The sequence below is a fragment of the Scomber japonicus genome, chromosome 12 (genome assembly GCF_027409825.1).
Source record: "Scomber japonicus isolate fScoJap1 chromosome 12, fScoJap1.pri, whole genome shotgun sequence".
NCBI classification, from domain to species: Eukaryota; Metazoa; Chordata; class Actinopteri; order Scombriformes; family Scombridae; genus Scomber; species Scomber japonicus.
This window is the reverse complement of record NC_070589.1, coordinates 23,983,964-24,010,149: the sequence shown is the minus strand read 5'-3', so window position 1 is coordinate 24,010,149 and position 26,186 is coordinate 23,983,964. Positions and strand designations below refer to the sequence as shown.

Sequence of the window (26,186 nt, the reverse complement as noted above, 5' to 3'; positions counted from 1 at the left end):
ATTTTATGGCATAAAGTTGTAGCAGTTTCACAAACTTTAATTGGAGACAACTGGGATTCACTTTAGCTAATCCACTGTTACTGGTGAATGGTGTCATTTTCAGTCCAGGAGTTAATTTAAACCCAACTGAGACGGGGTAGGGAGAGCACTTGCTGGGAAGAACTTCACCAAAAAGCAGAGTGTGATAGGTAATTGCCCTCAGGGTGACGGGCACGTCCGATAACCGACAATGTAACATAACAGTGACTGGTAATGAATCGCTTGTTTACTGGTCATTTTAGGTATAGTTTTAAACAAATCTGCATAAACCTACAAAAGTGTGGTGAATTAAACAGTGGCTCCAAACATTTCTTGTCTTTTAAAATATCATCCATATTGCTACCTTTACACCTACAAAGAGGGCCTACTTTAAATTGTGTATTTATGTAGGGTTTGGTATAAGTGTTGTGACCTACGAGGCTGTTTAGTTGGGCCGTGCTCCTTCAGTGACAGCACCCCCATTACTTCAGTGCAATACTGCTTATTTTACCAATGCTTTGGAACCTAATTTTATGCACTTGTCAACGTTTTTGACTGGGTGATTAATTAACATGTTTTTTTTTTGTTATTATTGCTTGACACGGACTTGAACCATTGCTTATGAATGGTTAAGGTTTAAATTTGCATTGTGAATTGTTTTCACCCTCAGTTTTTCTTATGTTGCCAAAAATCCCAAAAGGAAATTTGTTCAATTGCTTTCTCTATTTTGTTTTTTGATATGTAATGCTCTCTTTTCCAGGGGATTAGTAATTTTTACTGCACTCCTTTAGGCCCTGGTGATATTGGATTTTAGTCCCTCAGGAATCTCTTTGTTTCTGGTTCAATATTCTTAGCTGTTTTCATTTTCTCTGCATCTCCAGTGACCCTTTTTTTTCACTATTTCCTGCTAACCACACTCAATTTCTGCTCCTCTGTGTTTTTTTAAAATCCCCTCTATCCACAATCTCTCTCTTTGACACTTTCAACTCTCTTCCTCTTCTTTCCCTCTCATCGTGTTCATGCCTTCCTGGGCTGTACTCTCTGTTCTGACCCTCTGTTCCCTTCCTTCCCCTGTCCCCCGAGTTAATGGCCTTGTTGTCCTCCTAAAGCAGATGTCAATACGAGTGGAGTGTGAGGACGGAGGACAGACGGCTAGTGAAAAGGGACAGAGAGGCTCTGAACTCCCCTTGCGGAGGCTGAACAGCCAACAGTGGTGATACTGCTCTGACATTTTGCACAGATGATTTTGTAAAGTGAGGTACTGGATAGTGAATCCTGGGTTACTGTCACTGGAGTCAAATTGTGTTCAATTTTAGTTATGATGGAGACCAGGAGGGAGAAGAGGACTGTGCTGACAAAACATATGATCACAATATGATGAAAATACCACAGTCGAGTAGGAATTCATTCTTAACCTTCTCTGAAGTGTTGCAGAAAAATGTCATAACTTCAAAGCATGCTGCTGCTGCTGCTGCTGCTGATGATGATACATTTATTCAGCTGAGTGTTGACTTTCTGCATGTTTGGGGTTGAAAAATGTTGTGATAATAAGCTTTAAGGATCAACTTTTGAGGGATTTTTAAAGGTGACCTACTACAGATATTTAAGGTGAAAAAATACACCTGCAATTGCGGTGCAGCAGTGAAATATTACTCTATATGTTCCATTAACCCTGTGAAATGATGTGAAAGTGAAAAGTGGCAGATTTGTTATGGCTAAGATATTGAGTCTGGCCAAAGCCCAGATTCTTCCAAGTCCTCTTTCTCCTTGTTTCTTCTTAAATGATCTGTTCCTCTTCACCTGAAGTTACCTCATGTATCTTTCACATTATAAAACAGACCGGTCAATAAAGAACAATATGCTATTTATGCATGTGTTAACAAAATGCAAAATAAATTGTTTGCAGTGTATTTTTTTCATATAGCAGGTCCAAGTAGAGTAATAGAAGTAGATTAACAATATGTGATTAATTAATTAGTCAATCAACAGAAAGGGAATCACTAACCAGTTAAATAATCAAATAATTGTTTAGTCATTTTTTAAGAAATTATGTCAAACCAGCTTCTCAAATGTGAGGAATGTATGCTTGTCTTTGTCATACAAACTGTTCACTGAATATCTTTTGGTTTTGAACTGTTTGTCACACAAAACAAAACATCTGAAGACATCACTTTGTACAGTGGGAAATTAAAACGAGTATTTTTCCCTATTTTCTGACATCTTATAGACAAAATGATTCATCAAGAGAATAATCTGTAGATACATTGATGAGAAAAACAATTGTTAGTTGCAGCCCAAATTTACATTATAAGAATTTGAATTATTCACTGTCTCTCTGAGATCTTAAAGAAGCGAAGAGCTGGCCTAGCTCTGCTCAAAGAGAAAACTCTAAAGCCTTCTTATTTAGGGAATTCATCGTGTTTGTTTAATGTCTACAAGAACAAAAATGTTAGTCATTTTAGTGATTTTGTTACTTCAGCACAAAACGCCTCCTAATAGTTACTTTTTTTTACATTTGTGTTCATGTATGGGTCTAAAGGTGAGATACAATTAGTGATCTTTAGACGTGTTGGCGTGTATGTTTCCTCTGCCTCCAGTCTTTATGTTGAGTTTCTTTTTTGTCTTCATAATAAAGCCATAGATGGAGCAGGCATGAACTGTCAATATTGTACATTACTGTCAAATTACATGTGACACATTGATATGATCGCCTCATACACACATAATGATCATGACATGACCCTCATACTCTCATCTGTTTACTATGATTCTACCTAATGTTTATTTATTTCTAAAGTTTTAATCCACCTTGTAAATACTGCAGAGGACAGAATGGGAAATGAGAAGATACTTATGTTTTCCTTTACTACAAATCTTAAATCTTTACACAAACATGTGAAAAAAAAACATGTGATGAATGCCGAGAGAGCAGCAGCATCTCATTTTTCTGAAACACGTAACACCTTGCAGAGTGTCTGTGCTGTTAACATGATTCAAGCCTCTTTGTTCACTGACACTCTGCATGTGGAGAACATCCATCATCCTAACTTCCTCCAGCCTCGCAGCATCTCTCCACTGTCACGTTTACAAAAAAAAAAACAAAAAAAAAAAACACAAACACCCAAATGACCGAACAGATGGTGCTAAATGGCAAAAGACAAAAAATAACATATATTCTCTCCCCTCTCTGCCTCCCTCCTGCATCCTAGCGGCAATCCTCACCCCCCTCCTGACATGCACGAAGCCCACGGCGAGGGGCCTTTCACTGATCTCATCTCCGCCTGGCAACCAGCACTTTAATAATTCTCTCAGAGCAGACGAAGGCATCTGATGCTTTTATGCCCACCACCACCCCGGCAGTTTTCTCTCATTAATTTTGCAGCACCCCAGTGAGTCTGAGGCAAAGACTTGAGGAGAAGACAACACACATCTTAATCTGTTTTTCTTTTTTAAGTCTGAGGTAAATGTGTCTGAGCTATTTGTTTTACAACCTGTGTTTCTTCTACTATATCCTGGGGCAAATGAATGCATGATTATGTCTTACCCACCTCTTGGATAGCTTTAAACCCTTGTTATAATTCTTAAATCAAAGCCCTTCACTTTTAGATTCAATTCATTACAGAGCAGCACATAACTTTGATAATAAATCATAATTAACTTTGTGCTTATCCCTAAAATAGACTGCTGCCAGGTTCCATTACCTGTGATGAAAAGATTAGTTGAAAAAGTCTTTTTAAAAAGAGTACGAAGTAAAAAATATTACATTCCTAATTTTCTACAGCCCCAAGGAGAAGATAATACTTTTTAGCACAGGAGAAAAATGTGTGTATGATGTTGTATTATCGTTTCCATTTATTATTTTAATTGAGTTCAACTGATCGCACTTGAATGTCTCAAAAGTGAGTCAAAGTCAAAAAGCAGCCTGCCTGCACTGATAGTTGTTTCACACAATTACCACCCACAGATAATTTCCCTCTCTCAGTCACACTCCGACAAAACTTCAAAGCCAGTTTCTCTCCCGGTTTGTCTGAAACAACTGGGCAGATATTTCGAACTGATTATCTAAACTTGTTTCTCCGTTAAAAGACAAACCCATATTAGTCGACAGTGAATCAAAGTGTGCGACACACGTTAAGCATATTTTCTGTTACATTTTAGGGCATTTAGCTGACGTGCTAATCCTCAGTGACAAACAATGAGTGGAACAGCACATGCTAACTGAGGTTCAGCTGATTTTAGTATTTTTAGTTCTCAATAGCTCATGTTCTGTGCCAGTATAATTTCAGTATTTAGTGTCAGCTCTAAATCTTCTTATTGTCTGGGAGGGAAATGCCTCTGAAACATGTGTTCTTTCAGGGGAACCACCTACACACTAAAAATGTTAAGTAACCAGGCTAAGAGTCTGTAGCCATACTACGCTAGCAGCTCTGTGATGCTTTGAACTGAATGCTAACGTCAGCATGCTAACATGACCACAATACAATTATAATTTTAACATACTGATGCTTAGCAGGTGCAATATTGAGCATGTTTACCATCTTAGTTGAGCGTATAAGCATGATAACATTTACTAAATAAAAGAATAGGGCACATTTATATTTTTACCTGATGATGGTGTTACATCAGGTGCAAACATTTTTATAATTCAACCTGAGGGGAACATGAATGTCTGGACCAAATTCATGGCACTCTATCAGTACCAAGTAGTAGACTATTGAAGTTAAACAATACATGCATTTGATCAGGTGTCCAGATCTTGAAAAAATTACTATTTGTATGTTTTTTTTCTCGCACCCAATCACTGCAAATCTTCCATTTAACGTGACATGTGACTCGCTCACCACTGCAGCTGCTACAATCCATACAGTCTGTTGTGATAACACAGGAATAGTGGTATTTTACACAATGGAATGCTTCCATTCACATGATGGGTATCAAATTAAATACTTTATTGGTGTCACTTCAAGGAAAATGGTACTGGTATCTTCAATTTTTTAACTACACTGAGCCCTATCTAGCGTGGCTAAAGATCTAAACTCGTTGCAGGTTTTGAGCTGTTGTGTGAAAGAGGAAACCTCCATAATATAAGTAGTGGGTAACACTGACTCCTACATTAACATTTTTGTAACCAATCATAACTGGAGCAAAGGTCAGAGTCATGGCAGCCAAACAACGCCTGTATGTACCAAATGTTATGTATGCATTCATGAGCTGGTAATGAGTATGTGCTGTGATGTCATGGAAACAGGCCACCTGTCAACCAGCAACCTCCCCACAGCCCACCTGTCACCTGTCAACCACAGCAATGCAATTTCTAGTAAACACAGACGGATTGAATGGCAGGTTTGAATTTGCATGAACTCTGAGAGAAAAGCAACAACAACAACAACAACAACAACAAGCCCTTTTCTTCTACACCATACCAAAACTGAATGCATAGCTACCCTTTTTTGATTGCAAAGCTCAATAATAACATCCATTTTTCTGCTTATTTTTGTTTGGTTGCATTGTTCTCTAGTATTTTTTCTTTTATAATAAAGTACTTTAAAAAGCATCAGAAACTGAATTAGAGCCTCAAATGATTACATCTGTTTTTGCCCTGACTGTCTGATGACCTCTACGCAAAAGCTAAGAACTGAATGAATAATATAACAAACAAAACTGAAAAATAGATCCTTCATTCACAATATGACCATATATAATATTTAAAAGACTATAAACCGGATTGGGAGGGTTACTTTAAAAAATGTATTCTGATACAATTACCTATTACCTTATTACATATTGATATGCAATAATAAAGACATACATGTACTGTGAAATAATGAAGACGATAGAAAAGAACAAATCTGTAAGATTTACTAGTGTATTCTGTAATATTCTGCTAACATGGCTAAAAATGGCAAATGTTACCGGTTCCATCTTTTTTAATGTCAGTTTTTTCTGTTTTCTTTTCCTTTTTTCATTTGAATAAATATCTTTGGGTTTTGAGCAGTAATTCAAAACAATATGAAGACATCACAAGCCATTGTTTCATGAATCAAGCAATAAGCAATGTTTATATTCAGCTGTAATTTATACTTCAAGAGCTATACATCAATGCTATTTACTAAAGCAAAAATGAAAATGTTTCTCTTCAATCAAGCAACAGTTTTCTGCAGTTCAGAGAACAATATCTTGATAAAAATAAACCTGAACTTCATGGTTTATAAGCCTATTAGCTCCACTTATCAAAGTGTTAATACACAGCACAGGGTAAAAGAATCCCATCAGTCTCCACGACAACAATGAAGACCTAAAGTCCCTTCACAGGAGTAAGCAGCATTTGTTTTGCTAAAGGAGAGCAGTATGATTTATGTATTATTCAACAAGAGTATAGTGTCTTGGAAATTAAAGCCTCATGCAGATTGAGAGGTTTTTAGTCAGCAACACCTGATATAAGACTGCATAACACCTTATAGTCTTTGCCCTGAAACAATGAAGGCCTTCAGCCTGACAGTATTTTGCGGTGTGCCCTGTTTTACTCAGCGGCCATAGCATAACACCAATAAACTGTTTATGAAGATTTATTTGGCAGAAGAAGTAGAGTAACAAATGGTGAATGTTTACGAACAGGAGTCTGAATAGGTTTGGTAAAAGTGACTCAAAAAAAAAGAAAAAGAAAAGTCAATCACACAATAATAGAGCGAGTACAAAAACAGTCTGAGGTAAGTGTCAGAAATTGAAAGCTCCGCTGCCTGTTTAACATGTTAATGGGATGCCTGCTCAAGACCAAGAGAGTAAAAACCAAGGATTAGCAAAACAGATGAGGACAATCTTAAGCAATTTCTCAAGGGACAGGGATCAAGACAAAGACCTAAGATCCAGAATTACACACAGAACTACTGATTATCATTGATTTAGAGCTCAATAATCAATTAATCTCACTTGTACTGCTGAATAATTTAGAGCTGCCTCCTCTCTAGCGTCACAATAGGGAGTAATCCCAATGACCACGGTACTATGAAGCTCTCCCCAGACTGTTCAGGCTGCTCTTAAGCCACACCAGGTCCCCTCTCTTACAGTGAAGAAGATTTATGGCGTCACACAAAGCAGTGTGTTACGACCTTAATATGCAAAACCCCTCTTGTTCCGACAATGCAGCTCCGCTCCTGGTTTTACAGGAGGCTTAAAGCTCACGCTGCCGTGATTTTACATTTTCATGTTCATCACACCACATTATGAAGAAGGCAAATGGTGCTGCACACAAATCAGAAATCTGAAAGGTGTGACAGACGAAATAATGAAGTGATTATTCTTCCTTTAGCATGTAATACATTCACTAATTTGACACATTTACCCAATGACAAGTCTCACACAGATTCAGTTTCCTTATCAAATATATAATATACATATTGATGTGCAGGACATATTTACATAGTACAATATTACTCATTATGACACTTTAAATTTCATATTGCAATATTGTATTTTTTACTGTGCTACATTTATTTTACAGCTATAATTACTGATTAGTTGCAGATTAGGATTTTACATACAAATCATGTAAATAACGTCTAAAATATGATGCATTGTTAAACATTAAACAATATTTGTTAAATTAGCCCCACTATGACCAGCTACAACATCAAAAAAGCTGCTTGCATGTTAATGTATCAATAATACTTAAATAGTAGGATATAAATAAATAATAGGATATATTTAATAACATAACACTCTTAAAGGAGTCATTCTGTAAAATAGCTATTTCATTTTTGTTATTCTTTATGTACAGTACAGTTTAATAAGAATACTTAGTGAACATTCTTGCTTGTATACTATAGTATTACTGCTTTCACTTGAAGGATCTGAGTATTTCCATCATGTGCTGTAAATAGAGACGCTTGCTTTTAAAAAAAATCTTCATTCTCATCATCAACTAACATTTTGTACCTTTATTAATATAAACATTTGAAACTGTTGCTATGAAACGTATTCTGAACAATGAACAGAATCGTAGTGTTAAAGACAGAATATGTAGCTAAATGCAGAGTATAATATGGTAAAAACTTGATGAATGCAGAAAGTGTATTAATCTCTGCAAGCTGCATTGAAAGCTGACCAGTGTGCGCTTTAATGAGTTGAGTTCACTGATTGAAAGGAACCCTGAAAGCTTGTGTTTGAGGCTGAATTATTATTTGAAACTCCAGAGAGCAGCCGTTTCTCAGTTTGGGGAGATGAGGGCTTGACAATTTTACAAGGAGATTTTAATACTGCTGCCACGAGGTGATTGCTTCCCTTTTCACACAGCGATGTACAACTGTAATCTGAAGTGACTAGTTCACATCCAATTTAGAGCAGAACATATAACAGAACATCAGTGACAGGATGCATTACAGCTGATGCTGCACAGAGCGTTGCTGCTACACTCTTTCTTCTGGCTTTGGACACTCACAAGAAATCCATCATGGTCCGGCTCGCATCAGCAAGTGCAACATTTGACATTACCGAGTGAGTGATGCCCCAAGTTTTGTAGGAAGCTGCATATCTTTCCCTTTATGTTCTGGTCTATTCTGCAGATTATTTGATTGTAATTCCACAGGACAGCAAGCATAAAGAAACAAGTGTTTAGCCATCCTAAACATCAGAAAAAAGCTTGTTTAAGTCAGAAGGTGTTAGAGGATCCATGACACATGTAGAGAGAGCGAATTATCTGCTCTATTGGGAGACTTCGAATTCTGCACCTGCTGTAGTTAAAATGTCAAACACTAGCCAGAGAAAAAAGAAAAAGAGGATGAGAAAGAGAAAGAGTGGTAAAAATTTACAGCAGGATACCTGTGAAACATTTTCATGCCTGACCACAGCATTTTACATTTCACACATTCTCTCAAGCTCTCACCTTCACGGCAAAACACCCGGCTCGTACACACACACACACACACACACACACACACACACACACACACACACACACACACACACACACACACACACAGACACAAAACCTCAACTACTAGCTCATAGTCAGAATCACATTAATTGCTGTTTCGCAGCAATGGTTTTCACACATTCAAAAAAAACCCCAAACTTTGTGATTTATGTGAAAACAAAAGATATTTGCAGACCATTCGTAGTGCTGGAAATTCACATTACTGTTCTCAAATTTTATATTTATATATTAGTATATTTGCACTCTGCACATATCACTGAATAATGCTGAATTCATGTAATGTTTTTCTATTTATTGTCCATTTACTTACTTTTGTGCATATAAATTGGGAAATGTCATTAAAAACAAAATGTTTTCTATTGTGCTTTGATTGCTTCTCTATATTAGTATTCCTGTTGTTTCTCCTGTTCGTAATGCCATAATTTATATTCTACTGCATGTTCTAAGTGTCGGTTTTCTATTTCTTCCACTGAATCATATTACATTTTTGCTGCTACAGCCATATAATTTTCCAATAGGGCCCAATAAAAGTTTATCTAATCTTCTCGTGCCTTATAAGCCCAATATGGTCCTTTAAAGGGTAAATATAACTCTTATAAAAAGCATATTTATGCAAGGAACTATCCTGGAGAAACTGGTGCGCAGACGCTTTTAAATACACACTGACACACTGTGGAGTTCTGTGTTATGAGGCTACTTTATCTATTTCTGGAGTTATTTTTTCTGAAGCCGCAAAGGCATTTAAACTAATAAGGCTTATTAGATGGGAATGGGTTTCTACATGACTAGCGATGCAGGTGTGTGTTTGTGAGATTTAGCCCAGTGGAGCTTATTCAATCGGGCGCCACAAAGCCGAGCAGAAAATGCATTTACTGCTTTTGTGGCTGCGGGCTAACCATCATGTCTACCTGCATTACTGCCCAGCTGGTAGAATAAGTGATTCATGTGAACCGGACGTGATTTTGTTAGTAAAGACTGCATAGAGTAGATTCCATTCAGAAATGCCAGAAACCATGGACAGACTCCAAAATGTACCAATATGTATTTTTCTAAAATGAGGTATGACAAAAAAGGAGTCATCTTGTGTGACAAAATTGTTGGTGACATAAAGGTAAAAATCTTGGCTGTCTTCCTACTGCAGACCTGTTTCTGAATTATTTACTCACTTGAGCAGAAAATCCAATCAGACATGAAATGTGAGATGAAAGTAAATATGGCCAAAAATATGTTGACACACCTGTTGTTTGGGATTAATTCTTGTAGTAGATACAGTTTACCGTCCAAAGCTCCATTTCAATCAAAGGTTTGAGGTACTTTGGAACCAGAGGAACTAATCTCAGGAACTAATTTTACCCATTGATAGCACCACCTTGACTATACATACATAATCTGGATCATGCTTAAATGATCTGAAAACTGCTCACCTGACACATAAACCAAAAAAATGCTGCAAACTTTAAAAATCACTCTTAAAGGCTGTGGGAATGTTTTACACATACATAGTAAAACCTTCAAATTCATAATATAAAGTGTAGTATTTGACCTGGTTTGAAGTTCAGGGTGTAATGATATGTGGCTCTGGTAAAAAACTGGAAGCAAGGATGAGTGGCACCACCGTACGTACAGAGCCCTCTTAATACATCCATGCATTTTTTAAGTAGGTGTACATCAGCTACAGCAGCTTTGTGCGTAGGCTCCAAAGCTACCACTTAACACACATCTACAAATCCCCCTTTTATCACCAGACATCAGCGCTCGTCCTCACTAATGCTCATGTGGGCGAATGGAAGCAAATCTCTTGTGGTGTGCTGTTACAGAACATAATAATGCCCTTGGTTTGGGAGTAAGATGCTTAACATTCCCATTGTGGAATAATGTTAAGGTGTTTTAATACTTTTGGCCATATAATGTACATAAGACCATGTATAAGACTATTGTTAATGAATAGTTTTGACAATAGTTTTCATTAGTACTAGATCATTCAAGAGAAGTCTGCAAAGTTTTTATAAGTACAGTACCAATTAAAACTTTGGACATACTTTTTCATTTAAGAGAATGGGAAAGTATGTTGAAACCTTTGACTCATGCTGTATATACAGATGACACAGCAGTTGTTAAAAAAACTGATCTTATCAAAGATGGAGGTTAAAAGGATTTCCGCCTTCTTAACATTCCAAATGGAAATCCAACGACTCACCCGATGTCTCTCCCTCGCTAATAATTTTGCTAACATCCTCAGAGTGTCATTATATCATTAGGACATAAATGCAAATGGACATTAAGGAAGACTGCACTTCGCCTTCAGCTGACAGTTTGCTCCTCTCCTTCTGAGACGAGGTCGCAAGAACACAGAAAATGATGAGTTGCTAATCCTCTCTTCCTCTGCGAGAGGACGCTGCGATCACATTCCTGTTCTTCTGAATTGACCTGTCTTGACCCGAGGAACAGCCACCCAGAACGCCAGGGTTATTTGCGTTTCCAGTTTCCAGTGGCTTCATTTAATAAGATAATTTCACAGCAATTACAAGCTTTCAACACAGAAATGTAATGTCATTACACGCTCGCTCAGTGACAAATTCTTGGTTTGGATGAAGAGCAACAAGCTCAGTGCTGATTTTTAAGTCTGTATACAGTTGGAATCACAGCTGCATGTGGTGAGAAACACAATAAATCCCCTTACTCTCTTTTCTCTTTGAACGGCTTGCCGTGATAAGCATGAAATTACAGTTATGTGGTGATGCTGCAAACATTGTGTTTCAATCTCCTACATGGGCCAACAGCAACATTTCTGCTATCTATGGTTTCTTCTTCTCTTGACATCAATACACAAAGCAATTATAGATACAGTCCCGTATTACGCTCCCTGCAAACAACAGTCTGTGCACCGGTGAAGAGTCATTTGACATTGAAGCCAGTGGCTGCTCTCAACCACATCTGAACGCAGATTGCATCAACCAAGTTCAGTGAATGGTGCTTTCTGTCACATTCCTTCACCTTGAGTTGGAATAATTCAGTGTCAGCCAACAATTTCCAGCTGCTTTATGTGAATAACACACTTTTTGTTTTAAATGGAAAAGCACGCATGAATTGAGGCTACTACAAAGAAGAGCATCCCATCTCTGTTAAGTGAAAATTAATACATCTTTTAAATGCAATTGTCTTTCTTGTGCAACATTAAAAAGCTAATGCCCGTTTCTGTATGTTATGTTTCAGTATTTGCTGTAGCTAATAGTATAGCTATAGTATAGCAGCTATATAATCTGATTTCAGTTTTCAGTGGAGCTCAAGATTCAAGAGATTCAAGAGTTGACTCGACCATCGGTCCCTAATGGAGACGAGCAGCAAAGGTTTTCAAGAGATGAGATCCACATGTCCTGAAAGTCCCTGCAGCCAAAAACGCTGGACTGGTCGCTCAATTGAACAGGTTTACAAAGGTTTGTTTCATTTGCTTGTTTTCAATGTATACTCTTAGGACTCAGTAGAAAGAAGTATTGGTACTTAAACTGAAAGAAAGAAATGTAAAAACAAAAAATATAAATGCCTCCTGTTTGCACCAGTCTCACAATTTTTAATTATTTTTTCCAGCTTTTGGGGGGTCTCAATGTACGAAAACATGTCTGGTGAAGCTTTAAGGACTTATTCTTAAGAATATTTATAAAAGTAGATATGTAGATATGCTAGCAGAGATGAAGGGAAGCACTGTTCTTTTGGATAGGGTTCACCAATTTCAAACCATCTTAAAAGAACTGACCTTTGAGGCAGAGATAACCAGTGAGTCCAAACTATAAGAAGATAGCTCATTAGCTGTGGTGCATCATACAACTTTTATAACTTTGTCCTGCCGAATGAGAAGAATGCCAACAGCGCTTTCTGCCTCATAACCTTTTCGCTACAACTGTATTTTGTGAGAATGTGAAAATGAATTCCACTGCGCTGCTTTCTTTTGTAATAATTCAGTTCAATCAGATTTTTGGACATTGGATTTTTAAAAGCCAGGAACTGTGGAGCCAAAACTTACAGCATGTTGCTCCACAGACAATGAAGAGAAGACGGCGTGCTAGTTTCGTTTGGGAATTTATATCCATGTTAGCTTTTTTTCAATAGAGGGTTTTGTCTGTTTTAAACCAGAAATCCTTATGAATGCCTTTCTTCTCTTCCGTCTTTTCCAATTCAATCTCTATCGAGCAGCTCCCGTCGTTTCTGACAAACAACTTCACAAAGACGCTACAACACATGACTTTGCCTAAGAGCTGTTCACACTCACAAATATTGACCAAAATCTCTTAGACCAAGATTATTACACGGAGGAGCTGTTGAACTGAATGGTGTTTCGTTCTTAAGCCTCAACTATTTTAGGATGAGTAAACCTTGACTGCCGGGGGTACTTATACTCATTTTAAGTGGACGACTAGAGATTATGAAGCATGATTACACAGCCGTGACATTCACGCTAATAAAAACAGATTAAAATAAAATTCACTGCATATTTGGAGGCCCGCGAGAGCGGAGCATCTGCTATTAAGTTCATCTAAGATTAGACTGACTCACAACTGTTGATGAATTGCAGATTAAACATCCATTTTTGGTTCTTGCGTCTGACTGTTACTGAGAAATCATTTTCAGGCATCGCCAGATGGTTGTGGAGGGAAAAAATGCAATGTTTTAGACTAGGGAACAGTTATTACATTACATCACCTGCACCAGTGTAATTTTCCTTATAACAGGTTTTATTGAGCGTGGTTTTAAGAGTCAAAGTGTGCATGCACATGAGTTCTGATTCTGCATTTTGGTGATTTTGTGTCATAGCATGGTGCTTAACTAAGCAGCTATAGTCAGCTACATATCATATGGAACAACTATGAAGCTGTGACTCCCTTACAAAAATAATTTATGCTCAAGACTCAGGCTGAAAGGCAGTGTCTGAAGGTGAGTCACTTGAAAGTTCAGCAGCATCATCAACTGAGAAAAGCTTAAGATATATCACCCTGAATTTTTACAATGTGGATTTACAAGCATAGCTAAAAAAAAACTTGCAATATCCACAGTGTGTTATTTGTTCAGAAGTGCTTGCACATGAAAGCTTAAAACAAGTTCAACTTAAGAGACATTTGTTAATGAAACACACCTCTCACATCAACGAGAAGTTAAAGATTTTTCAACAGAAAGAGGGAGAACCACAGAGCTAAAAGGCAGCAGTGAAGGATCACACTACAGTCCCTGCTAAGGCCCTGGCAGGTTCATATGAAGTGGCATTTCTGGTGGCTCAATCAAAAAGCCCCACACTACTGCTAAGAGCCTCATCCACCCACCAGCCGTTGCAATGAGACTATATTCTGCTTTCAAATAACACAATGAGGCAGCAGACTCATGACATAGCAAAGGATATTAAAAAGCAGCTCATGGACAGAGAAAAGAAAAGTGGAAGATTTTCACTGAAAACAGATAAAGCACCTGTGTGAAATGGAGGACTGAAAATGTCAAAATCAAAAATAAATAAAGAAATTAAAAAATGATGATAAATGAATTAATATTCCATTAAATTCACCAATAATAATATTAAAAATAAATGAAGGCAATGATTAATTGATACAATTTGATTTGTTTCTTGATTTGATTTGGCTCTGTATTTATTTTTCATTTTTATTAATCAATTTATTTATTTTTAAATTTAGTTATTTATTTATTGCTGTCAGGCTTGTGTCTAAAACAACCAGCAGCTAATTTAAGTTAATTTATCCCCAGCAGCAGGAGGAGGATGTTAAGAAGAGAGCGAGTGAAACAGAGAGAGTTGGAGCTAATTCTTGTCTCATTTGACAGTAAGTGTAAATTCAGTGACACATATTTTCCAAGCTCTTGCCGTCTATATGCTTGACTCAAATTGTTAACTCAGTCCTTCAGAATTAATGTTTCCCATCACTCAACTCCAGACACCCACACAGTCATCTATGCACTCAGATGTCGTTCAACCAATAGGTGAAAAGTTGCCCCCATGACAGCTTTCTTATTTGCATAATGAAAAAGTGAAAAAGAATTACAGGAATAAATATGTTTCAGAAAATGAATGGGGGAAAATGCAATGGGGAAATAATACAGAAATAAATACATAAATACATTTAAAAATGAATTAATGAATCAATAAAATGGTAAATAATTGGGAAAGTATATACATATGGGAATTTATATGCAAAGGAAACAATAGAAATATCAATTAATTAATGCCTATATTTATTTTAATATTATTTTTGGTGCATTTAATAGCATATCCACTCCATAGTGTCATGTGATGCACAGCTATTTGTATTTGTAGGATACAGCTACTAGGTAAAAAATACATGTGGTTTTGCACATCACAGGCTGGACAGTAAAAAGCATGAAGATGGACTAAGTGGGGGAGAAAAATGTGTCTGACACTCCCCACTTTAGTCCCTAAGGTCTATCCAAATAAAAGTAAGTAAACTGAATAAATGATCAGCTCAACCTGAACGTGCTTTGCAATGACTTGGTTCAGACAGATGTTTATTAGCACATTCAAGGAGACAATCTGGAAAAGTGCTGCTATAACCTCGTTATGCTTGGCTCCTCAGCCTGTCTGAATTTGAAAAAACAAAAAAACAAAACTTCTGTTCCTTTGCTTCTCAAATTTTACACTGGAGGTGATTTTGAACTTTTCTGACAGCATATTACAGACTGCTTTCATATCGTGCACACTGGAAGAATTCAGGCTGTGTGTGGCTGCAGAATACTTAATACTATCAAAAGCTACAAGGGATATATTCATTCCTTTTGGATCTACATATTTATGTTAAAACAGACATTTTCCACACTGACATTCATCAAGAACAAATATCACGGCTCATCAGAGTTGCAGATGATCTTTGTGTGGCAGTCTCCAATATAAAACCAAGAATAGAGGCCCAGTTGTCCCACTAAACTGTCACATCAAGTGAATAATGTTCCTGCTACATGACCAAAAACAAGAATGAACTGATTGATATAAGGCAATATTAGAGCGAACACACACAATCTCCATTATTACAGAAAAATATAGTGAATGAACTGCTACAAACAGAATAGATATGAAAACAGACCATGAGGTTGTTTTTACACATGTTAACAGGCCCAGTTACTCTGTAATATGAGAATGCAATATTATCAATTATTGTTCTTTTAGGCCTAAAACAGACATTATTTTAATAAATCTACACTATACTTAAATAGCCATTTAAGCCAAAATCAAATGAGTTGTTGTTCTGTCTGTGGGTAAAGCAATAGTGCTCCTGTGTGACTTTCGTATTATATTACAGTAATCCCTGAACAACCTGTAGTGCAGAATTGATTGATCACTCAATAAACACACAAAGAGAGTATTGTCGGGTTATGAAATAATCTAATCAAATAATACAATGGGAAGTACAATGCGTCACATTTCTGAGAGAGAGAGAGAGAGAGAGAGAGAGAGAGAGAGAGAGAGAGAGAGAGAGAGAGAGAGAGAGAGAGAGAGAGAGAGAGAGAGAGAGAGAGAGAGAGAGAGAGAGAGAGAGAGAGAGAGAGAGAGAGAGCACATACCACCTAGGATTACCTTTTTATCTCTCTGGTATGTTGGCACTCAGCCAGCTATTAAATACTTCTGTCCAGGATCTAAAATATATACAGCTAACCCTAAAGGTCAGTGAAGAACCTTGAGCTAGAAACAAGGGTCAGGAGTTCAAGTAGTCTTAAGAGCAGGATTTCTTCTCAACCAAACCACAGTGACAGCACCCAGGTGTAGACCAAAGCAGCTTCAGATAACAAAGTGACATTAGAGGATAGTGTGGCAGAACAAACAACTCTATCCTCTAAAGGCTTATCAGATCAACACATTAAAGACACATAGACATCTACATAATTATAATATCTCCCACTGCTGGCTCACACAGAAGTATCGAACATCACATCACATCAAAAGCTAACTGTTAAACAAAGGCTGAATAACTACCCAACTATCTCATTTTACACAGCAAGGAGCAAAGTTTAAAACAGACACAGCATAAAGATATTTGGACCAGGTGTGGACTAAAACTGAACACTATTTGTAAAAGATATACAAGAAATACATAAAAGGATATTTAAACCTCTCTCACAAGCTTCATGCAGAGAGTTTATGTACAATCAGTGTGTTCATACATGAGTGGGAGTGGGAGTGGGGGCCAGGGGGCTTTGCAAACACCAACTTGCTAACATTGAGATCTGCTGCTTTAAGGATGTTATGATTTGTGTAGTTGTGTTCAGTTTGTGTCACTTTTATAAGGTTGGCTTCCAGTTCATTGCACCACATAAACCTATTGTTGCTCAAATTAAAGGATTGGCACTTAGTCTCGGTTTTATTTTTTTATTTTTTTTCTCCATTGTACCATAGTTGAGTTCTCACATTACAGATGCTTTCACGCTCTGTCAACTCCCATCTGACAACAACAGCAAGAAACCAAAGTCTTTAGAAATAATCCCTGGAACAAACGTCATCTTACACGTTTTACTGTCACATCCATGTCTTCTTATTTTAAATGTCTGTACAGGACTTAATTTCAAGACAGATGTGACACTATAAAACTTTGTACATAAAAATATGTAAATGTTAAACCATTTTCATGCTGTCTGTGTTGCAAGATGATGGGGGAAATGTAAAGTAGTGCAGACAGAAGTAAATGAGCTATAATCTCCATAAACAGAATCTGCATACGAATGGAGAATCTGTAGACAACGTGATAAGATTTTGGTACTGGAGGTGGACTGGTTTCGATTTGTAGTCCGAACAGTGGTGACCAGTCGTGTTTGAGTTGGTTGTGATTGCATGCTGATTAACAGTCTGTGTGGAGAGCTAAAGAGGCGGAGCGCACTAGCCAACATCTCGCCATCTCAGACCCAGCTTCTTCTTAGTTAAAAAAAAGTGCATTAATATGTATGTATCTGTTTATAGAGCGGGGGCGGCTGTGGCTCAGGAGGTAGAGCGGTCGTCCTCCAATTGGAAGACTGGCAGTTCAATTCCCGGCTCCTCCAGTCCACATGTCCACATGTCGATGTGTCCTTGGGCAAGACACTTAACCCCAAATTGCTCCCGTTGCTGTGCCAACGGTGTATGGATGTGAATGAATGGTTAAATTCCCCCTGATAAGCAGGTTGGCACCCTGCGTGGTAGCTCCTGCCATCAGTGTGTGAATGGGTGAATGAGTTGTGATGTAAAGTGCTTTGAGTGGTCGCAAAGACTAGAAAGGCGCTATACAAGTACAGTCCATTTACCATTTACAGTCCGTAGAGATTAGCCAAAATTTCGTCTGAAATCACTACCAGTATCTCTTTCAGTTATTCGAGATATCTGCTGGCTCCACTGGAATCCCTAAAATATTAGTTGTTGCCCCCAGAGGCTAAATCATCAGCAGACAGGTAGCTGAAGGGTTGAGATTAAACAAGCTATCTAACTAAATGACACTTGTGTTCTCTTTAAAGCTCTCTTTGAATTAAAGGTCACCTGTAGAGTTTCTGACAACTCAAAATCACACCCCTGTATCAGCTGCCTGTCATGCTGTACTACATGCACAAGGAGCACACAGGGACAATAGTACAAGCGCTGAGTTCTGGTTGTTTGTTTCAGATTTTGTCTGTTAAATGAAAATATGTAACAGCTGCATGATATCCATGTCTTCTTGTTTTAGATGTCTTTGCTTGATAGGACAGAAAGTAATTATGAGTCAGATGTGACAAGTCTCATCAAATCTCACTGTATGTGTTGCAGACTAGTTCAGGAAAATGAGATTCTGAGTAGACAGATGTACAGTAAATGGACTATAACTAAATGCATGTAATGAGTTGGGTATTGTAGTGTTCTATCTTGTGCTGTACCTGACATGTGCCGTGCTGTCACTTCTAGCTCAGCTGGAGTCATTTGTCTGTGTTTGCCCATAAAGACAGGTTTATTGTCTATCATATGAAAGGAGACTAACAGCTGTCAGACATCCAGAAGTTTCACGTAATTCTAAAATGAGCCAAAATAAAAAGATGGAAAATAGGAAGAACAAGCTGATGTAAACAACGCATTTAAAGCTTGCCACCAGACATATTCTAAGACCTACAGATGTGCTGAGAATAATAACTTGTGACTGGATGTGCACCTGTGTAAGCAGCATACTGGACCACAATTGGCTCCAAACTAGTTGTGATGTCAGGTACGCGCCTTAAACCCAGATTTCACAAACAAACTTTTCTTCCTTCGGCAGATTAATGTGAAAACACCCTCAAAGTGTTGAACTTTGCACGTACATCATTCTGCACAATGAAGCTCAAATATCCAACTGGAGAAAAACAAGGAAACAAGGAACAACAACAAGGAAAACACATCTTTGAGTGGAGGGGGCTTAAAAAAGCCTTTGAATATGTTTAGATGGTAGGAACTGTATTACAGTATACTAAAGCTGAGTTTTAAATGTAAGCTTTTCTCATTAAACAATACATATCCATTAAATGAGTAACAAAGTTAATGTTTGGAGAGAAAAAAACATCCTTAGATATTCATCGGGACTCTGTGTGTGAGCCTTGATAAATTGGAAGTTCGCATACGCAAACAATCCCAAAACAGTCATCACACTTTAACTCAAATGCAACCAAATGCTGCTCAAAAAGTCTTTCCACCATTTTTTGCAACAGAGCCTCACCCATTTCAAATCAAGTAGAAGAGCACACAGAGAAACACTGGTGGAGAAAACTCTCATATAATAACCAAAACTATCCTACATTCCTTTAAAGAAAATGTTGTGTTCATATTGTGTCATTCATAGTATAAACCTGATAAAAAAGTTTGTTTCCAATGAAAAGAGAAAAGGTGACCTTTAAGGTTGTAAGGAACTTTCTAAATGTTAAATTGATTGAAGGAATGTAATACTGAGGAATCCTTATTTTTGGCATGAGAAACAGCATGCTGTAATAAATTGTCAATTAGGGGGATAAAAATGTCAGAACTAGCGGGAAGGTGTCACATCTTTGCAAACACACACACAAACATACACTATGAAGGTGCGTCTTGCTGGGAAGCAGAGACCCGGGTCACGCAGGCCCAGGTGGCCGTGCTGCAAAGTGACAGTGTGATTTAAGTCTTGTGTTGTCGTAAGGTCTGTTATCTCCCACCGCTAACAGGGCCGCGCCGATACAGTCCGACAGCCAACGGCTACAGTTCAGGAGGTAGTGCTGATAACAGATACGTTCAGCATGTGCAACTTCCAGCCGCAGTGCACAATTACAAGAATCATATGTTTAAGTGGCTGTCAAATACATTCCCACTCAGGCTGTAGCCAGACTTTTTGTCTTGACTCGATTTTTTGTCTGCCTATTTTTTATAGATTATCTTTCTAGCTTTTTTTGAGGAAGCTCACTGAAGAAGATGACAGGACGGATGGACGAGGAGAGAGAAGACAAAATAACCAGAATTTGAACCCCACATGTCACTGACAGCTGAGCCCGATGCATACAACTAAAAGTTTTGTCTCTCAGTAAACAATTTTCACCTGCAGAACATAATGATGAATATAATACGTCTCCGTTTCCGCCTCTCTCTTCTGTTTCGCTTGGCTCTCTGTCTGTGTCACGGATGTATAAAGAGCTGCAGGTCTGTGTGTCTGTTTGATCGAGGGCAGGTCTGAGGCACATCAATGCAGAGCAAAGAGGCCACAGCAGACAGAATGAAGCTCTGCATTCACACTAAATCCAGCAATGTAGCACCTTCCTGCAGGGCTGTGTAAAGGTGTGTGTTTTCAGTTGTGCTTTACAAGGTAGCTGCTTTGAAACAGAAACAGAAAATAATGTTTTATTTATCTGATTCACAGCTTTGTTTTCGCTGGCACTGCTCACTCTCTTTATGAACTCTCTAGCCCACTCAACCACCACTCTCTCTCTTGCTCTGGGGTCAAGAACGAGAGGACGGGTGTTAACAAACAGCAACAAACAAATCCTGCATAATATACCTTTAAGCACTCTATTTACTCATTTCACACTCTCTTACTCCATCTCTCAATCATTGTCAGACTTTTTGTCAGGTTTTCTCAGCACTTAAATGTTTCTTCAAGCACCTTGTTGTATCACAAGGAAATAAGTGTCAAAGGCACTTATAGTGGCTGCTCTCATTTAAACCATTAAATGTTAATGTAAATATGTGTCTTTTCCAGTGTGAACATATGTCTACTTAGAATTAGCCTTGGAGTAGAGTAGGAAATACTGTAGCTGGTGACTCATAAAAAGGTTTATTCTTGACTCCTTTTTCAACCAGTCTCTGAGTTGAAATCAGCTTAACCAGGTCATGGATTTGACTCAAAATGAAATAGGGTGGTCTTTACTAAAAAAGTGACCAAACTTCCTGACATCCTCTTGCATCTCGTTTTAATTACTACAGTAACTGAGAGGAGGTTACTCGGTCCAACGGTGAGCTAGTCGGCCAGCTCTGCGTTCCGCCTGATCGGGCAAGTTGAAGCTGGGCCGCTGCGTCTCATAGGCTGCTCGTAGCAATCTTGATAATTAGAGTTGTGTTCGATCACTGTTCCATCTCCACCAAGCTGGTGATTATCCCCGACGCCATGCAGCAAGCACTGACAGTAAACCAGTGAACACATACACATACACACACACACAGAAATGACAAGGTAAAGGGAGACAAACTGCTCCAATAACAGTGTTTTAAGAATATTGTATGTTATGTTGCTATGGACTTTAAGATATTGATAAATCCGTTTTACATGGGTAAGTGGAGAAAATAAAACAGAAATCCAGTTTCCATGAGTGACAGTGAGTAACATTAAAACCTATGGTTTATTTCTGGAGTGATGTACAGTAGAAACTCTCCCTCTGATTACATTTAAATATACAGTGTAATTCCAGCTTTCAGGCTAATTTAAAAGGCTGTTACCATGGACACTATTTTTTTCTCAATACTGGAATATGTGCAGCCAATTTTCAAACAAACGCACACAATTATGGACAGGCAGGGAGACAGACATACAGACAAACCTCTCAGCTCTCATCACATATTCATAAGATGCAGTTTATTGTTACACTTCGAGTTTGGTCCCTGTTACCAATCAGTAATGATTGAAGTACTGCATCACCCCCAGGAGCATAATGTCCTGTAATGAGATCCTTCTCCCCGAGCATCCCTCCATAATCCCACGTCTCTATCTGAGCTTTGCGGGGCCTTCGGAACAGCTGAGCCAAGCTCAATATGGATGCTCTACATGAAATTCAGTGTTAACCCTGCCATCCCGAATAAGGAAAAGACAATGGAGCTGAAATGGAATGGATGCTATGCCTATTACTGAACATGTTAATCCTCTTAAGAAGTTAAGAGAGGTCTTGATGACATGTGGGAGAGACAGGGGTGTAGAGCTCTTTGGAAGTGAATGGTGGCTTGCTTGAGAAATGAGGTTCATCGGAAACAATAGCGAGCTTGGAGCCTGGTTCTCATAGTCATTAACCTGCAGTTCTCTCAGGGGAATTAATAGAAAAAGGAACAGTCAGGTGGGTCTGTCTTTAAATTACAGAGTGCAATTTCAGCGTACAATGTTCTTGCCAAACGTCCCCTGCAAACAATGATGATAAATCTCCCAAAGCCTATATTCTGCAAGCTTTACAGGTTATCTCTTACTGATCTGCAGCCTTAAAGATTTAAGTTTGTTGAGAATTCATAATGTGCCAATACGCTGTCAGAGAAGATGTGAGACCAGCTGCAACTGGGGTGTTTAGAAAGACTGCCAGAATCATGCTACCTCATTAACCAGATTTTCCCCAGACCAGCATTTGGCTGATGTCTATAACCCAGGCAGCGCACGCTTCTGAGACTTCTCATAAAAGCTTCTCTTTAGAAAATGGCCTCCAGTGCCATGTAGAGCTTCTTCAGGGGGAAAGTTAAGTAACTCACTTTGATAATGCCTCATCAAAGGCAGGATTTGAGACGGGGAAAGCACAGTACATTGAGCAGACCATCAGCCTCGATAAGGTCGATATTATAGCAGCGAACAGAACAGTGAATGTCAAAGTACTGAGTGGTAAATTTGTCAGATTGAAAAATTGGAAGTCTGCTGAGGAAAGTAGTGATGCTGTGCCAAAAAGAGTAGCAAATAAATACAGAAGACTCACCTATCTTTTCCCGTCTCCTTCTTGAAGACCATGTCGCAGTAGTTCATCCTGTCCTCTGTAGTGACATAGATGCGTGCGTGAGGGTAGTTCTCCGCCGCCTGTCGCAGCATGTTGTATACAATGCCCTTCCCGTCCTTCCTCATGTTTCGTAGTGGCCCCCACACAACGTAGACTGTGTCATTGCCCTGCCCGAAGAAGTACTGGGGCTTCTGAAGCAGCAGGGGGACGCTGGTGTGCGAGACGACCCTCAGGGTGGTTCGCCGGCCCACGTCACTCTCAAAGCCCCGTGTAGGCGCATTGTTCATTCGCCAGATGCAAGGAGAGTGGTCGATCTGCTGGCCTGCAGCCTGGCCCAACATCTGGCCCGAGCTGGACACGATGCTGCAGAGCTCACAGTGTAGTTTCAGAGGCTGGAGAGGAGCGGAAGCAAGTCAGCTACAGGCGAAAATCACTTGAGACAGATTTATGTTAAGTCTAAAGTTAAAGACAGTTAAGGCCAGTCCAGGTCAAGTCCCAAGTCATTTGAGACAAGTCCAAGTTTAAGGTTTAAGTTATTGATCTCAAGCCGCTCCGTGGGGCAATTTTCTATGAGTAGGTCAAGGATACACACATTGCGTTAAGATGAGTAATACTGAACCTAAACTCCACATGGTCTCTGCACTGCACATCTCAAGTGAAGTCTAAAATTAATGGATAAAGGTCTCAAGTCATATTATTTATATAATCTCTAGCTTTAATCTTTAAATATTTTTTAAAAAGTAACACATTCTAAAATTATCTACAGCCAACAACAACAAAAAAAAAACTAAAATTGTGTTATGTGAGTTGTAAAAAATGTGGTGGTGGTGGGGGGGGGTGGGGGCAATGACTGTTTTAAAATGTTGAAAAGATACTGAATGACTCAAAGTCTGACTTTCCTCTAAAATATCTCATGTTGTTTCATTTTCATCTTATGTTGTTACAGTTTGTGACACCATAGTTATATATTTTATATCTGTGCGATGATATTAAAGTGATGTTTTGGCAGGGGCTTATGTGATCAGCACATAAAATAAATGCATTTGGTAATTATTACTAAAAATATTCATCAGGGTTTTACAGCTTCACATAATTTTTTTTTATTTCCTGAGATTACTGTCACTGTGCCCAGAACTAACATTGATTAAGTTAATTGAATGTCAGACCTCTGAGCAGAAAGGCAAAGAAGTTATGTAATTTATCTTACCATATATTGTATATATATATCTTATTATAATTTACTGGAGCAAAGGGATTTGTAATGAATCTTCAATAACTGCTCTTAGCTACGCTTTGCCAAGGGAGGGAATAAGCCTTCTCTGAATCCAAAATGGAAGATTTACCTAATTGAAGCTAATATGCTCGGTTTGCGTTGAGATTAAATTTAAGTGAATGAATGCAAAAGAAAGTTAGAAAAGAAAAAGCATTGTGTCATGACTAAGCCCTGTTTGATCATTTGCTTAATGGAGAATAACTGTAACGTCACTGGTTTGAATACAAATTGCATTTGTGCTTCAACTTGGTCCACTGTTCAAGGCGGCAAACGTGAAACTCTCTCTTGCGTGTTCTGTGTAATCAACAAACCAGAGAGTTTTAGGGTGAAAACAGAATCACACAAGACAACCACGTAAACTCTGTTTACAAATATATATGACTAATAGTCGTGCATCCACCAGGATCAACTGCTTAGAAAAGAAACTATTTTTTCTTTATCAGACATAATTCTTGCATGGAATACTATAACAGAGCTGCCTGCTATTGCTTTTCCTCCTTTGTATGGATTCAGTCACGGAAAGAAATGATCCCTGGAGCTGGGCTGGTAGCTCTCCATTTACTGGGTGGTTGAGACACACATCACTGCAGCCTTGAGCTGTCAGCAGCTCGTCCATCATCACCCGCTGCCCTCATCCCAGCTCATAACTCCATCACGCCTCTCAGCACACACAGATTGGCTGGGCTCTGTGGGGAACACAGCCTGGCTAACTGCATGTGAGACACATGTGGATGTGACTGTAAACTAAGGAGTCCTTGAGCAAGGCATTTACTGTAACCCACAGCTATCTCAGTAGAGCTGCTCAGTGGCATACTGAGCAGAAGAAGAATGAGATGGACTTGAACTGAAGTAAACAACTGATTGATTTTCCAACAAGGTTAAATTAAAAACACAAGAATTTGTGTAGTTTACACTAACAAAAATAAAAACAGCAATGAACAGTATTAGTTTCACATGAACACAAATCACCTATAAATTGTATAAAGCCCTTTTGTTAAACCTTTTTTATTTTGCTTATAAGATCAGAATCTAGCTCCAGACCTATATGTGAATACTGCATCCTGTAAATCAATATAATGTTATGGCCTCGTCCTCCTCTAGGCTGTGATTCATGCTTCAATTTCATGTTCATGATGGTGCTGTTTCAGTGTAGCATGCAGTAATTGTAAGCAGAGCACGCTTTCATAATCCCAATAATTTTGGCACACTCTGATAAGTACAAAATCTACTCAGCAAAGCCTCAGATTTTAATGCACGAGTGTGTTAAAAATATATTGGGTTATTTAAAAAAGCATGCTTAATGTCGAGGACACGGCCGTGATTAAATTATAGCACTGGGGTGGTGAACCTACCCTTGACGTTCATTAAAATGCTCTAAACACGATTAATTGAAGGCAATAATTGCTGCATTAATTACAACATTAATGTGCCAAGTCTCAGTCTAAAATGCCTCTCTGGTCATTCTGCCTAAAAAAATCATTGATTAGCTGTCACTGTATACCCCTGGAAAAACAAGAGACTAATATAAAATGCTCCTCTTGGGGGAAAAACATTGCTTCGAAAAAAAAAATTGAGAATTACTTAATTTAATAAACTGTGGTTTTTGCTCAGTCTTTCTACAGTTTTGAAGCTTAAAAAAACTTTTAAAAGGTTTAATGTCAAGGACGAGGGGCCAGCTGTAGCCTAGTAGCTATTCTCAAGTCAAATTCTGTCTAGTTTTACAAAGTAATGTACACAGTAATAACTGTTGTCTGGCTCCGACTGACACAGCTAATGTTTGTTTGCTAACGTAATGGTCCATGA

The 26,186-nt window shown here is 38.3% G+C and overlaps 1 protein-coding gene across 1 annotated transcript in view; it reads right to left on the bottom strand.

Annotated features, from left to right (window-relative positions):
• st6galnac3 (ST6 (alpha-N-acetyl-neuraminyl-2,3-beta-galactosyl-1,3)-N-acetylgalactosaminide alpha-2,6-sialyltransferase 3) overlaps nucleotides 1–26,186 on the bottom strand; it is a 59,922-nt gene that overhangs the window by 28,426 nt on the left and 5,310 nt on the right. Inside the window, 1 exon segment of the mRNA XM_053330280.1 lies at nucleotides 23,093–23,502. Within this exon segment, the coding sequence (XP_053186255.1) occupies nucleotides 23,093–23,502 (410 nt within the window).